Below are 15,973 nucleotides of genomic sequence, written 5' to 3'. Positions count from 1 at the left end.
CAGAGCTGGAACTACAAATCCGATGCTAATATCTGTTTAATCATCTAGTCTCATTAAATCCTATCAATGTGCTATAATATCTCTTGAAATAGTACTTGTACGCTCAGTGTTCTGTGGCACTGTAGCTTTTATGGGATTAGTAGCTTGTAGCTATTGGGTTTCTCCTGGAAGATGCTGCTCAGTTTATGTGGGGAAAGGAGTTGCTATAATGTTAGTGAATGCTGAGGCATCCCTTGTGGTTTGCTGTTGTTTATGTTGGCTTGTTCTTGGCTTGAGAACCACAAAGATCAGCAGATCCCTTATGTGATTTAGGGGCCAGAGGATAAAAAGTGTGTATTTGCAAATCCCCTACCCCTAGGCCTGATTTGGAGTGTGTTCTGCATGACAGGCAACAACCAGGATTAGTCCATCCAGATGAGTTCTGATATTAGTCTCGTGCAGCAGTATTAGAAGTGTCATAGTTAAATACAAAGCTTCAGAGTGGTGCAACTGCCCCTGTAGAAATCTCTCCCTTACCTGCTTCCAGGTACCAAGAGCTGCTGGATGACAATCAAGCACCATTTTACTTGTTCAGCTGTGCAATGCGCTGGCTGGCCATACGACTAGATGTTATCAGCATCGCCCTCATCACAACCACCGGCCTGATGATTGTCTTAATGCATGGCCAGATTCCTCCTGCATACTCTGGGCTCGCCATCTCTTATGCTGTGCAGGTGAGATGCTGTCCTCATCTGTATTCTAGAATCTGTCTGAATCTCTAACCATGGTGCATCTTGGTGTAGGTAACAATAATGTCTTACTGAAAAGTTTTTGCTTAATGCAGTGTTGTGGGAGAGGGCAGAGAGACTGATGCTTCTGTTGATAATGGAGCAATAGTGATCAAGGATTAGGGCCTTTTCAAGTGATTAGGGACAGGCTGGGAGGGGAGTCATGCTTGAGATTGTTGCTGTTGGTGGCTGAATTTCTCTCTTTTAATGTTAGAGTGGAAGCTGTTTTGGGCACTTGATAGAATATTTGCACATTTTTCTTTCCTGGATATTTCTAGAGAATTAACACGCACGTTAGCCAATCTGATGGCTTGATGAGGTGTGTTACTGTGATCTTTAGTTTATGCTAGTAGTGCTTAGAATACATAGAGGTTAGTTCCATTGTTGGGCTTTTTATGCCCCCTTCTTGTAATAAGGTGAAACTACAAAATGAAGAGCTTAATATTATGCAATGTTGTAGCCATGTTAGTGCCAGGATATTAGAGAGAGAAGGTAGGTGAGGTAATAAAGAATTACTGATGGGGACTGTAAGCCTTCTAAAATTAATGATTAAGCTACCACAAATGAGGTTATTTTGCATCAAGGCATCCAAGTTCTGTGGGGTATTGATTATGAAAAGCTCTTAGACATGTTAAGAATGAACAAATCCAGTAGAATTCTGCGAAATGAATGGTTCAGTTCCTGTCTCTTCCCCCTCCCAGTTAACAGGGTTATTCCAGTTCACAGTCAGACTGGCCTCAGAAACAGAGGCTCGCTTCACCTCAGTGGAGAGGATTGATCACTACATCAAGGTAAGGCATCAGTTCACTTTCTCACTCTCTTGTGCAATTCTTTGTTGCTGTTCATGCTCTTGACATGAGTGGAAGGAGAGCTGGCCTGTATCTGCGTTGGAACCTGCTTTAGAATAGGAAATAAGGCACTGCTCCTGCAAACATGCATGTGCTTAAAATTGACTTCACTGGGGCTAGTGGTGCACTTAGTTAAACACATGCTTAGTGTTTTCAGGACTGGGGCCTAAGAATTCATTTGCTTGGTAAATAAATTTACAGGGCTTCTGCCCGGTTGCAGTGAAGCCTAATTACACTCTGAATGTTTGCAAGGAGTCCTGCAGCAAGAAGGAAGGAAATGTGGGGGTGAGAAGGGCTCACTGTAGGAAATCCATCCAATATTTTAGGGCAGCTGCATAATACCCACTCTCTGGCATGTTTGCATCACTTCAGGGTCTGAAAGGTTTACTTTATTAGTGGCTCTTTTAAGACTTGACTCTACTTGCTCGGCGTTTAAAGTCACTGTGTCCCCATTGAGTCACTCTTGTTTTCCACACAGCTGTCTGCTGTAAAATATATTTTGAAAATTGTGGAATCCTTTCCAGAATTGAAGTTGGCAGCCGAGAACCTTAAGACAGCTGAGAGGGGGAGATGGATGGGGATGAGTCAGGACAGCCACTAAACAACATGCTGTCCTTGTACAGATGTGCAACTTGCCATGCTAAATGTATAGCAAGTTACTGTTGCTCAAGGTAGCAGTAAATCCTGCTCCACACCTTTTCCTACACTACAGTGGGCTCTCTGTGTTTGTACTGTAGGAAGAGAGGGGGCCCGGAGAAGCTTGTACGGTGGGTCTGATACGTGAGTTTGCAGACTAGCCTCTTTTTCAGGTCCACAGACACAGGAGTCGCAGAGTGCGGCTCCCCTTGTGCCGTTTGAGGAGTTGGTCAGCAATCTCAAACAATCGCCATAGACGTGTATCCCTCTGGAAACTCCAGGCCTTTAAGCAGTCCATATGTGGGATAGTTTATCCTGTTCTATTCTAGAGACTGCATGTGCAGGGGAAGGAAACATTAGTTTAATTTTGTAGCTACACAAAGAAACAAAAGGAAACTAGCAATCTTGTGCAGCCATCCGAGGTGACGCTTTCTACCTGTGGAAGCTGAGGGAACCATCCCAGGTATTTCTGTACCTTCCCCCTGTGAATGGCCAAGTGTAGCTCTCACTGAGCGGTGCTGTGTTTGTCATGGCCATGTCTTCAGGGACAAAACCCAGGCCTTTCATAGGGTTTTGTAAAGTCATTGTCTGTGTCACCCTGGACGGCTTGCTATTGAGCAAGACAACTCTATGATTTCCTACCCTGTTGGCTGTCTGAATGGTCATTGTATCATGAACTTGTTTAAAACTGTTTTGATTGCAATATAAAGCATACTTGACTTTTGTTGTCATTTCCCATCACGGTTTTTGCTGTGTGCCAGCCGTGGCTTTCTGTATCTTTGACCATAGCAAACAAAGAGCCTCAGTTCTCCGTCTTGGGGATGGCATGGGTATCTGTGTGCTAGAAAATAAGCTGCCAGCAGCTTCTGTGCCCCATGAAGCCCTAGGCTTGGCATCTTTTCAGTGTGGCTGTTCAGATTTCTTTTACTAGCACCTAGTTCAAGGAAATACAGTACTACGGTCATTGAGCAGCACCCCTTTTGAACACCAGTAGATCTACTGTGTCCACTAGCCAAATCTCTGCTTTCTAGCAAGAAGATGCTCTTGGAAGAAATTGGGGAAAGTGGCAATTACTCACATTTTGAAACGTACCAAAGAGAAATGTGCCATCGCATGGATTGCATCTGATTCTCAATTTTTGTTTTCTATGGAATGTGATGTTTATAACTACTTAGCAAGGGCTCTGACGGGGTGCCAAGTGTAGCAACAAAAGGAAAGGGCAAGGAGCCAGCCTGGTGGGTTGGCAGATGAAGTTTGAGGGGAACCACTCGTTGAATTTCATGTTTTATCCACCTTGTAAATGCAGATCACGCTTGACCCATGTGCAAAACTAATACGTGACCCTGGCACAGCAAATGTGGGTGAATCAGCATTTCTATGGCACTGTGTAGCATTGCCGTAAAATTGTGATTTGAAGATAGTTGCTGTGTCCCATTGCTGTGTCCCACAGCCATAAAATCTCCCTGCAGGCTCCCAAGAACTTCATGGTTTCTGTCTATAAACGGTATCTAGCTCTTAGCATTTTCCATCCACACTTTTTACAAAAATAAAGCTTGAATTAAAAATAAAATGTCCCATTTTACAGATGGGAAACTGAGGCAAGAGGAGGGGAAAGTGACTTGCCCAAGGTAACCCAGCAAACCAATAGCAGAACCAGAAGCTGGGAATGGGTGATAGGGATTGGGTCACCTGATGATTACCTGTTCTGTTCATTCCCTCTGAAGCATCTGGCATTGGCCACTGTCGGAAGACAGGATACTGGACTAGATGGACCTTTGGCCTAACCCAGTGTCGCCATTCTTATGTTCTAACCAGGAATTGAACTCAGGTCTCTTGACTCCTAATCTGGTGCCTTTGCCACTAGGCAACATTGCCTTCCTTAAATGCTCATTAAGGTGGCATTTAAAGCAGCATGTGGGGCTGACCCTGTAGTGGGGAAATGCAGAGCACCATTCAAGCGACCTGGGATCAGTTTTGGGGGCACAGCTTCCCTCCCCAGCTTAGCAGTGAGAAAAGAAGGGGAAAAATCTACAATACAAAGAAACCAACTCCTGTAAAGAACTGCAGTAAATGATTTCCCATGTTGATGCATTTTGCTGACTGGAAACTAGACTTTTCGGTCTTGTTTTTGTTTTTAAAGACCCTTTCTCTGGAGGCTCCAGCTCGAATTAAGAATAAAGCTCCCCCTCTGGACTGGCCCCAAGAAGGCGAAGTCGTCTTTGAAAACGCAGAGATGCGGTACCGAGAGAATCTCCCACTGGTGCTTAAGAAAGTGTCCTTTACCATTAAACCCAAGGAAAAGATTGGCATCGTGGGGCGGACGGGGTCAGGTGAGAAGGAGCTTTGGGTGGAATTAAATAACTTTGCTGGCAGGCTTGACGATATAACTGGTTAGCTCTTATTGATGTGAAAGCCTCTGCACCACTGTGAAGATGCTTCCTTCAGGATCTGAGCTGAAGGCATTTGAATGGGATGCAAGATGTCCAGCTGGACAAGAACGGTTTACTTACCTTATGTAACTGGTTCTTCAGAATTGTTCGTGCAGATCCCACTCAAGGTGTGCCATGTGCCATCTGTGTGGATCCCACTTGCACACCTTGAGTGGGATCCACACGGACGAAGACTTGAACAAAAAATAGTCCCTCCTGAAGAGGGAAAACCCAGCTACGCTCCGGCCAACACACTACTAATTAACCCCTCTTCTGTCATCTACGGCTGTTGTCCAACATCGAGTAGCAACTATGTTTGTCTACTCAGCCAACATGTAGCTATCCAACTCTTTCTTTTAATGGCCAAATTCTTCCCCTAAAATTTGCTTGTTGTGGTTTTGCTGGGAGTTGTTTGCATAGATGTGGCAGCCACATTTGGCCCTAAATCTTCTTAAGAGGCCTGTAATGTGAAAGATGCTGTTCGTTTAAAACGGCAGTTGAGTAGGAAGATATCAAATGAATAGCTAAGTTTCAGATTTCAGAGTAACAGCCGTGTTAGTCTGTATTCGCAAAAAGAAAAGGAGGACTTGTGGCACCTTAGAGACTAACCAATTTATTTGAGCATGAGCTTTCGTGAGCTACAGCTCACTTCATCGGATGCATACTGTGGAAATTGCAGAATACATTATTATATACACAGACACCATGAAACAATACCTCCTCCCACCCCACTCTCCTGCTGGTAATAGCTTATCTAAAGTGATCATCAAGATGGGCCATTTCCAGCACAAATCCAGGTTTTCTCACCCTCCGCCCCCCCACAGACAAACTCACTCTTGCTGGTAATAGCCCATCCAAAGTGACCACTCTCTTCACAATGTGTATGATAATCAAGGTGGGCCATTTCCTGCAGGAATCCAGGTTCTCTCACCCCCTCACCCCCCTCCAAAAACCACACACACAAACTCTCCTTACAACGTGCATGAAAATCAAGGTGGGCCATTTCCAGCACAAATACAGGTTTTCTCACCCCCCCCACCCCCCACCCCCATACACACACAAACTCACTCTCCTGCTGGTAATAGCCTATCCAAAGTGACCACTCTCCTTACAACGTGCATGAAAATCAAGGTGGGCCATTTCCAGCACAAATCCAGGTTTTTTAACACCCCCCCCCACACACACACACACACAAACTCACTCTCCTGCTGGCAATAGCTCATCCAAACTGACCACTCTCCCCACAATGTGCGTGACAATCAAGGTGGGCCACTTCCAGCATAAATCCAAGTTTAACCAGAAGGCCGGGGGGGGGGGGGGGTAGGAAAAAACAAGAGGAAATAGGCTACCTTGCATAATGACTTAGCCACTCCCAGTCTCTATTTAAGCCTAAATTAATAGTATCCAATTTGCAAATGAATTCCAATTCAGCAGTTTCTCGCTGGACTCTGGATTTGAAGTTTTTTTGTTGTAAGATAGCGACCTTCATGTCTCTGATTGCGTGACCAGAGAGATTGAAGTGTTCTCCGACTGGCTTATGAATGTTATAATTCTTGACATCTGATTCAGGGGACACCATCACAGGGCCTAATAACATCAGCCACACTATCAGAGGCTCGTTCACCTGCACATCCACCAATGTGATATATGCCATCATGTGCCAGCAATGCCCCTCTGCCATGTACATTGGTCAAACTGGACAGTCTCTACGTAAAAGAATAAATGGACACAAATCAGATGTCAAGAATTATAACATTCATAAGCCAGTCGGAGAACACTTCAATCTCTCTGGTCACGCAATCAGAGACATGAAGGTCGCTATCTTACAACAAAAAAATTTCAAATCCAGAGTCCAGCGAGAAACTGCTGAATTGGAATTCATTTGCAAATTGGATACTATTAATTTAGGCTTAAATAGAGACTGGGAGTGGCTAAGTCATTATGCAAGGTAGCCTATTTCCTCTTGTTTTTTCCTACCCCCCCCCCCCCGCCTTCTAGTTAAACTTGGATTTATGCTGGAAGTGGCCCACCTTGATTGTCACGCACATTGTGGGGAGAGTGGTCAGTTTGGATGAGCTATTGCCAGCAGGAGAGTGAGTTTGTGTGTGTATGGGGATGGGGGGGTGAGAAAACCTGTATTTGTGCTGGAAATGGCCCACCTTGATTTTCATGCACGTTGTAAGGAGAGTTTGTATGTGTGGTTTTTGGAGGGGGGTGAGGGGGTGAGAGAACCTGGATTCCTGCAGGAAATGGCCCACCTTGATTATCATATACATTGTGAAGAGAGTGGTCACTTTGGATGGGCTATTACCAGCAAGAGAGTGAGTTTGTCTGTGGGGGGGCGGAGGGTGAGAAAACCTGGATTTGTGCTGGAAATGGCCCATCTTGATGATCACTTTAGATAAGCTATTACCAGCAGGAGAGTGGGGTGGGAGGAGGTATTGTTTCATGGTGTCTGTGTATATAATAATGTATTCTGCAATTTCCACAGTATGCATCCGATGAAGTGAGCTGTAGCTCACGAAAGCTCATGCTCAAATAAATTGGTTAGTCTCTAAGGTGCCACAAGTCCTCCTTTTCTTTTTAGCTAAGTTTCAGTGTTCTTGTTTCTAAATGAGGAATTGGTGTTTAGGATTTTAAAGATGATGAAGCCCAGCCTGGATTAGACCCACACAGAACTGTTTGGAGGCAACTTTGTATCAATATTTTGAAACACTTCTATTCTTTTAAACTGTCTCTGTCCCTACAATACCAGCTATATGGAGCTGCTGCTCCCAAAAACCACTGGCTGACTTTTTTTTTTTTTTTCTTCCCCCCGTCCATCCATGCAGGGAAGTCCTCACTTGGAATGGCACTCTTCCGTCTCGTTGAACTGTCTGGAGGCTGCATTAAAATCGATGGAGTGAAAATCAATGACATTGGTTTAGCAGATCTCCGGAGCAAACTCTCAATAATCCCTCAGGAGCCTGTGTTATTCAGTGGAACTGTGAGGTTAGTAAAACCATAGACAATGGAGATTGAAAAGTGCCATTAGATTGACATGAACCTTGAAAGATTATTTCTGTGGTGTATTGTTCAGTCTAATTTTAAATGTCCCAAGCAGTGGATCTCCCCCCAGGGCACTAACTAGAGTGACTCAATAGTGTAGCATCCAGCAGTTCATCTTGGCTGATTCTTCTGTGGCATACACATCCCTTCTCCTATGTTCATTTTCTCATTACATTTTGCACCATGTGTGGATAGCAGGAAAGTGAAACTGACTAGAATCCTGATCCTAGGAAACAGCAGAAGCTTCAGAAATCTGGGTGCCACGGAATTGCCATTTGCTGTTGTGTGTGATACCTGGTGCGATATGCTGGTTTGGGAGCAGAAGCTGGGCCTTCTGGCACTGGCCTGCTCCTGCCATCGGTGTGTATAGTGCAAGAGCCTAGGAGTGGTGGTCTAGTTAGAACGCTTCTAACCTTTCATTTTAGTATAACCGTTCTAACAGGCTTTTAAAACTATAACAAGCTTGTGACACAGAAGCAAGTGAAATCTGAGTTCAAGCTGGGTATTGGTAGAGACGCTGAGTTGGGCATGATCATTGCTTTGTGTTGTCTTACAGGTAGCCTCCCACTTTAAATCTCCCTTAGATTCTTGCTTTTTTGTGGGTTTTTTCCACCTTTTTGGTTTTTTTGGCCATTTTAACCCTGGTGTGCCAGGAGTGCCTGACTTCTGTGGTGTGAATTCTGTTGCTGCATTGGGTGGATACGAGCTGTCCATGCTGAGGGGTTAGAACTCCACAGTTTTGCCATTCAGTGTTGAATTGGTGAGAGATTCTTGTTATATTTTCTCCCTCCTCCTCTAGATCAAACCTGGATCCTTTCAACCAGTACAGTGAGGAGCAAATCTGGGATGCCTTGGAAAGGACTCACATGAAGGAGTGTGTAAGTATGATGCACAGTGGGAGGAGAGGAGAAAGGGTATGGTTATGTTAGAGAGAGAGAGAGTGACAAAGATCTTACCTGCGTATCCCACTAGTAGCCACTGCTGCTTTAAAGACTTGCAGGTAAAGTTCAGTCTGTCCTTGCAGTCTCTTCTGCTTATGGGAAAGGCTTGTGTCACTTTTCTGGTGATGAGGTGAGGGTGTGTGCACATATAGTGAACTCTAAATCTGCCGTGTGTGCTTGCTATCTGCCGCAAGTCTCATTGCCACTTCACCTTCAGCTCTTTCCTTTTCCCACAGTGGATCGGTCACATGGCATTAGGCTGCCTATTTGGCTCTAGCATGTAGGAACTTGCACAGCACAGGGCTAGGTTCATGGTTTGCTCTTGATGGGGGAGGATGTCAGGAGACAGGGTATTCATACTGATGTGACTTCTGAATACGCTGTAGGCTTTTATGAATGAGACTTGTTCACTTATTTTAAGCTAATGTCACTGCAAGGTTATCTCTTGAAATCATTTGGGTATTCTAGTCTAGCCCTACATGTCCAGAATTCTAGTGTAAATTCACAGTAGCATTATCAAATACATGAGGCATTTCAGACAGACTGACTAGACGTTCAAGCTATCAGACCTGCTTAGTTTAAACGGGTTCTAGTTCTGTATGTTCTTTAGTATGATCTATTTCTTCGGGAAGATGGAGGGAGTGGGAAGCACTTGGACACCATGGTGAGGGGCACGGGATGGATGGAACTTTTCTTAGCCCTGTGGTGGGATTGAATTTCCAGAGAAGCAGCAGTGCCACTTGTCCTGTTCACGTGGTGGTGGTGCAACATCTCAGTACAGTGGCTTCAATCTTCCCCCTTCTTTCCCTGCAGATTGCTCAGCTGCCCATGAAACTGGAATCGGAAGTGATGGAAAATGGGGAAAACTTCTCTGTGGGGGAGAGACAGTTAATGTGCATAGCCAGAGCCTTGCTGCGTCGCTGTAAGGTGAGTGTCTGCGGGAGGGGAAATAGCTGGAGAGGTCACAGTCATTGCAGCATGAGAAGACTGCTCTGTGGGCCAAATTCATCCCTGTTCTAATTCCATTGATGTCAAGGGAGTTACACCAACAAGTAATGTGACCCACAGAGTATATGGGGTCAGGAGAGTGGGGAAGGCATTCCTTAGGCAGATGTTAGTTCTTCAGGACACCCTACGATTCATAGGTCTCCCAAATACTGTATCCAGAGATTTGTTGTTTGTTAACAGCTAGAGTCTTAGGCTGTCCTTGTGGCTTTGCCCTGTTGCATGACAGCACTAGGTGCCGTCTCCCGCCCCCCGCCTTTGCTAGTGCTCGCCAAGATTGTTGCAGAGCTGATATTTTACATTGCTCCATTCATCCTGACAGTATCGAAGTATTTTCTTTTGGTGTAAGGATCACTTCCTCTTCCACTTAAATGTAACCCCTAGAAGTGGAACATGGGACCTGTGCTGCCAAAATTATCAAGGTTTTTGTTCCTTTAGGAGGGGAAACTGAATAATAATTTCAGTGAAGAAAGAATTTTAGGTAGCTCAGAACGGACGGACCCAAGTGGAACTTGACCAGGACTCAGGGTTAAACTGCCTTTTTCTTTTTAAAAAGTGGCTCTCATTGAGTTTTCACATCCTCAGTTTTTATATCATCAAAAAATGGCACCTCCATCAGCACAGTGCCTCCCCACCCCCCCCATCCCACCTTCACCCCACCGCTCAGACCATCAGATTCATTGCAAGCTTGGAAGGACCTGTGGTCTCATCTAAGATCCCCACACCCCTCTCTCTGCAGTACCCTGGGTTTCTCTTGTATCACATGAAATACCAGCGATGCCCACCTAGCTTAGCCAATGAGATTTGATGAGCTGCCATTCCAGTAGTGTGGTTGTCTGGATCTGGAGAGAAAGAGGGTGTCCTTGTTTAACAGCAATCCCCTCCAGGCTACTAAGGAGCAATATTGACTAACTCTAGATGGGAGTGGCAACATGGAACCTTGAGAGAGGGGGGTATCCTCAGAAGTCTGTAGAGGGGAATAGTGTCTCTGAATTGTAGTTCTGTGTATGAAAACTTCAAAGCAGAGACTAAAGAGAACAATAAATACTAGGTGAGTTGCAGTGTTCAAGCTATTGACACCTATCTATGGTAATGCAGGCATGGTCTTGAGCTAAGCAAGGGCTGGATGGTGGGAATCTCTTCCTTTCTCAGGCTATCTGTATGATATAAGCTAGTGAGAGCTGCTACAAGGTAGACACCAGCATTAATGCTGTTAAAGGAGCCAGCAGTCCACAGCACAGTGCTTTTAGTCCTAGACAGCTGATTGATGATGCAGACTTCCTAGCCTCCATTCATCTCCTCCTCTCTCCAAAAGCCTTCTCCTGAGAGTGCTGGAGGTGCTTGTTCCATCAGGAATAGTTCACTGGTTAAAGCTCAAATCTGAGATTCAAGTGCGGAATATAAAACTGAATGAGGTTGCTGTCTGAGCCCTACGCCACGGCCCCTTCTGTTATAGGGCCGTGGGACAGGCGCTCGTAAAACGCTCCCAGCAAACAAGGCCCAGGGAGTGACTGCGTCCAAGGCAGTTGCACAAGATGCCCTTCTCAAGTGCAAGAGGCATTGTTAGGATTATCAGTCACCCTTGTTGTCATGGCAGTCAGCAGGATTGTCTTCAGACCACGCTGTGTGCCTGTGTACTTGGGGGAAGTGGGTTAGCTAGAATGTAACAGCCTGCATTATGTGCCGTTTGCAGGTTTTGATACTAGATGAAGCAACAGCTGCGATGGACACGGAGACAGATGTACTGATTCAGGAGACTGTTCGGGAGGCATTTGCAGATTGCACTATGCTAACAATTGCTCACCGCCTGCACACTGTGCTGGGCTCTGATCGGATCATGGTGCTAACACAAGGGCAGGTAATTAGTAGCACTTTGCCTTTGTGGCTGGCATTCTTGTAGATTGCTTTGGCTCTAGGTATAGCCTGCTTGCTGGTGCTGCTTACATAGCCAGGCTGAGCTTGTCTCTCCACAGCGTGGAAAGCCATGGTACTTGTGGCTGTATGTTCTTTCACCCCTGTGACAGTAGTTCTCTGTGTTGGAATAAGGGACTGCTCCATCATGATGAGATCAAAGGGGATGAATGTTCCTTCTCCCGCTTTTCCTTAAAAAACACCAAACCCATCTAGAAGCAGGTATGTAGGAGCAAGCTCATCACTTGGAAACTCCACAGACAGATTAATTCTAACCGGTATAAGAGCCGCCTGCATCTCCGTAGAGTTCAGTGCCATTTGCCCTGGCGCTGTTGTGCAGCCCTATGGTAATAACTGGCTGTGAGAGACACGCTTCAGATTTTCATATAGGGGCTCTATACAGTAAACTCCAAATGTGAAGAATATGGTGTGGTCTTAGAAGTCAGAGAAGGAAAGACCTATGGGTCCCACCAAGTCTGTCGGTCTCTGAGTCAGTGCAGGGTTGCTCACTATTGTACATTCCTAGTGTTTTGTCCAGTCTCATTTGAAATGTTCCCAGAGACGGGATATATGCACCCCCGGCCCCCAAGAGACTATTCCACAGCTGGATCAGTCTCATCTTAGGAAACTTTTTTTTCTTCCTAAAGTTTAGCCTACATTTTCTTAATTTTTCCCCATTCCTCCAAGTTACACCCCTGTCTAAGTAATTCCTATCCCTGCTTGACGTTTACACCCTTCAAATAGGCATAGACTGTTACCATGCCACCTATCATTGTCCTGCTGCTGGGGGTCAGAGTTTGCTCTTGCACTCTGGGCTGGTAGGGAGCTGGGAGAACTAATTCTCATTAAAACTCTAGCTGGCACGTGGAGCAGGAGCCATGTCTAGGTTTTTAAGACTAATTTGGTGAAGGCACCAAGAGGCATCTGTGCCCTCTGAATAATTATGCGCTCTTATTGTTGCCTTCATCCATTGCTGGGTGCTCTTCATTCCTCCCTCTTTGTCCTGTGCCACTCATTTATGTCAGAACAATGCTCTTTGGGGAGGGACTCTGTCTTCCTGTGGGGTTGGATGCTTGGAAAAAAATAATAATGGAAACTCTTGACGGTGGTAAGAAAATGAAAGGGGGAAGGTAAAAGAGGTTTCAGTCCTAATAGAATACAATCTAAAATCTTAAAGCAGATGCCATTAGTAGGCTAAAGCCAGATCTGCAAAAGGAGGCCTGGATAATGAACCAGGAGGCTGTCAGCTGTTGAAGTCTTTCTAGCATGTGGGCATCCATGGAATGATTTGAAAAAAGATGCTAAGCAAATAAGGGATGCTCCAAACTTGGCATTATGCAGTCTGTCTGTGTGGCCTCAGGAGATGATGTGGGCAGGGAGTCAGATTGGGACCTGGAATATAGCTGCCCTGGGCATAGTCCCTTGCATTGAGTCCCCTGGTGCATCACTATGATGTTAGCATACCCTCTGTTGTGGCAACCTGTTTTATGCTGAATTTCATTAATGAAAACTCCCCACCTTGTTTATTTTAGGTAGTGGAATTCGACACTCCGCCTGCCCTTCTGTCCAATGAGAACTCGCGCTTCTATGCCATGTTTGCTGCTGCAGACAACAAGGTTGCGGTCAAGGGCTAAAATTCAGGATACAGTCACTTTAATTTGGAGGTTTCCAATCCCTGCCTGTGGCAGGCCTGCTCCTCATTCTCAAAGCAGATTATTGCCTTTTCATCTTTTTAATTTTTAGCACAATGTGTCAAACCGGAGACTTTTTAAAACCCTGTAAGAATTCTTCCTGTTTTTATTGTATTTATTCCATATTCATATTACTAAATTTTTTTGTTACTAAATGCACTCTACAAGTGGCTCAGGGAGCCATAGTTATAAATGTATCAGAGGCCTATAATGAAGCTTTATACATGTAGCTATATCTATACATAATTCTGTACATAGCCTATATTTACAGTGGAAATGTAAGCTGTTTATTTTATATTAAAATGAGCACTGTATTAATAACAGTGCATATTCTTTTCTATAATTTTTGTACAGGTTACAGTACTAGAGAGCTGGCTTTATCAGACTGTATCAGACACCATTTAGTCTCTTACAGCTGGTCTTTTCATAGTGCTGGATTTTCTGCGTGTCTGAATGGAAGTGAAGCTTTGCAGTAGTGTCCTTCAATGTCCCATCGTTGTCGTCCTGCACAAGGGGGAAGGGCTCTGTGGTGTAACTCTATTGCATCGTAACTATTGTTAAAGCTGTTTGGAGCATCACTAATGTTCATGGTGGCAGCTGCTTCCAATGATGCTTTCCCAGGGTAGCTTTTTTTATGATTTCCTGAGTGGTTCAGGGAGAAGACCACTTCTGGGTCACAGGAAAGTTCCACGATCACTGTGTCCTGGTGCAGTGATGGGAATGCAGCAGCTCTTCCTCGTGCAGTGTCCTGGGGCAATTCCCTAATGTATCAATGGAGTTTGGGTTTTGTTTCTGTTAAAATAACCAAACTCCTGCTTTGCTGATCTAACTGGTGACTAGAATCTAAATGTTTATAGAACAACCTATAGTAAAACAATTGCTCTCTGAAGTTCAAATCCAAACCCTGGGTTGCTGGCACTAAAGTCTTTTCTTTCCTGAGCTGCTCCAGCTGAATCATTTATCCTGAAGCTGCTAATGCTCCTTACAGGTTGAGGTTGGTTCTTATAGGCATACATAACACTCACCCGTCGAGCTGTTCTCTTACACTAAGCTTACTGTTTTGGTCTTGCACACATATTACCTTAACACTTAACACCCCAAAGTCTTCTGCAACTTTGAACAGGTTCCTGCTGATCAGGGTGTGACACTGGAAGGAAGCTATTTTCTTACTGTAAAGAGACCTACCTCAGGTTGCTGAGTCCTGTGTGGTACGTTACCATGATTACTGTACACCATCCCTGTTCTGTGGGCCCCGGGGCCCAGGTGGGTGCGGTCACTCCAGTTATAGCCGTGACTTATTGAATGCTCAGCATTGCATGTCTTTGTCAACTTGGACATTTTGTAGCCTTAGCATGTTTGCAAAATGTTTCGTCGAGGCAAAAATCTGAAAAAGTGAATAAAACTATTTTGGGTTTTGTAAACTCTTGTTGTGTGAAGCTGTTTCTTTGAGGCACACAAATCGCTGGCTGAGCAGCAAGGCCGTTGCGGCCGTTGGCGGAGCTCCACTGCTGAATAGTTCTCACAGTCGGGGGGGTTTTCTTGATGCATCAATCTGGAGCTGACTTTCCCTTTAAGACAGATCAGTTTCTTTAAGAGTACAGCAGATTATTTCCATGTTGCCCGGTACGGGATGCTACAAGTTTAAGTGCTGAGCATGACAGGGAGCATAGGGGACCCCAGTCTCGCATCAGTGAGATTCTGCCCTGTAGTAGGAGGGAGGCCTGAGAGGGGAGTGTAGAGCTTACTTAACCCCCCTATTAGCGTAGACTGGATCATGTTTATGCCCATGTCTCCTTAAACACCCATCCTCTACCCACACCAACTCTTGTATTTCTGGTCATGTCACATACAGATTTGCAAGATCTAGGCCTGAATATAATAGCAAAGAACCTGGTGCTCACAGCCCAGCCATCACTGCCACAGGGAAACCACAAAAGTAGAAAAGCTTTCTGGGTGTTGGTATGCAGATGAGTAGCACAGAAAGCATTGTTCACTTCATGTTTCTTTGTATTTAATGATCTACTTCGACCACAAGTCGCAGATTCGTTAATGAAGAGTGGGGTTGGAGCCTTTCACCCAAATCCATATTTTGGACAGTTCTTGAAAATCTGCTGTTTTGTCCCACCCTCAGCCTCAATGCAATTGCCAAGTTCAGGTCACATCAATGCGCTAACACCAGGGCTCCTGCCTTCGGTTCCCAAGTAGAAAGAAAAATATGGAGATCCAGGGAGAACTTGGCCAGAAGGTGCAGCTGGGCCCACCACAGGGCTGTGGAGGTTTCTCCAAGCTGCTGTCACCAACCCTGCTGCCCCTTGCTGAATAGATGTCTTCAACAAAAGGGGGAGTGGAATTCGGAGTCAGCATGGGTCAGAGTCAGGTTTCCTGTACACCATCCCTAGAGAGGTGGGCCTCAGGCTTTGAGGGATTTATTTATGTTTGGATCCAGCAAACCTTCCTCTTTCACCTACTTCTTTCCCCCACCACTGCCTGCAAAAAAGAATTTTCATAGAGACAGAAACAAGTTAGTGTATAATGTGGGAGAAGCTTGTTACTTGGTTCAGAGTGATTCCTGCCCCTTTCCCATCCTGTGGCAGTAGCATCCATGTTCCCTTGTAATCAGAAAGCAAGTTATGGGGGACATGAAGGCTTCAGAATTGGGGTCTGGGACATTTGTTATGCATAAGGTGCTGTTGGTGC

General features: G+C 45.1%; 1 protein-coding gene across 5 annotated transcripts in view; it reads left to right on the top strand.

Moving 5' to 3' along the window:
• ABCC5 (ATP binding cassette subfamily C member 5) overlaps positions 1 to 14,678 on the top strand; it is a 67,288-nt gene extending 52,610 nt beyond the window's left edge. For 3 of the 5 annotated variants that reach the window (XM_074963422.1, XM_074963423.1, XM_074963421.1), the window contains 8 exons: positions 527 to 713; positions 1,469 to 1,558; positions 4,392 to 4,581; positions 7,512 to 7,671; positions 8,528 to 8,606; positions 9,483 to 9,596; positions 11,368 to 11,532; positions 13,118 to 14,678. In XM_074963422.1, coding sequence (XP_074819523.1) covers positions 527 to 713; positions 1,469 to 1,558; positions 4,392 to 4,581; positions 7,512 to 7,671; positions 8,528 to 8,606; positions 9,483 to 9,596; positions 11,368 to 11,532; positions 13,118 to 13,219 — 1,087 coding nt within the window. In that variant the 3' untranslated portion in view covers positions 13,220 to 14,678. The remainder of the gene's footprint in view (positions 1 to 526; positions 714 to 1,468; positions 1,559 to 4,391; positions 4,582 to 7,511; positions 7,672 to 8,527; positions 8,607 to 9,482; positions 9,597 to 11,367; positions 11,533 to 13,117) is intronic. The other 2 variants (XR_012640940.1, XM_074963424.1) reach the window with 2 other exon arrangements.
• Positions 14,679 to 15,973: the final 1,295 nt, after the last annotated feature.

The sequence above is a fragment of the Natator depressus genome, chromosome 9 (genome assembly GCF_965152275.1).
Source record: "Natator depressus isolate rNatDep1 chromosome 9, rNatDep2.hap1, whole genome shotgun sequence".
Taxonomy (NCBI): domain Eukaryota; kingdom Metazoa; phylum Chordata; order Testudines; family Cheloniidae; genus Natator; species Natator depressus.
Note: the sequence above shows the minus strand (reverse complement) of the source record. Positions and strands in the feature narration are given on the sequence as shown.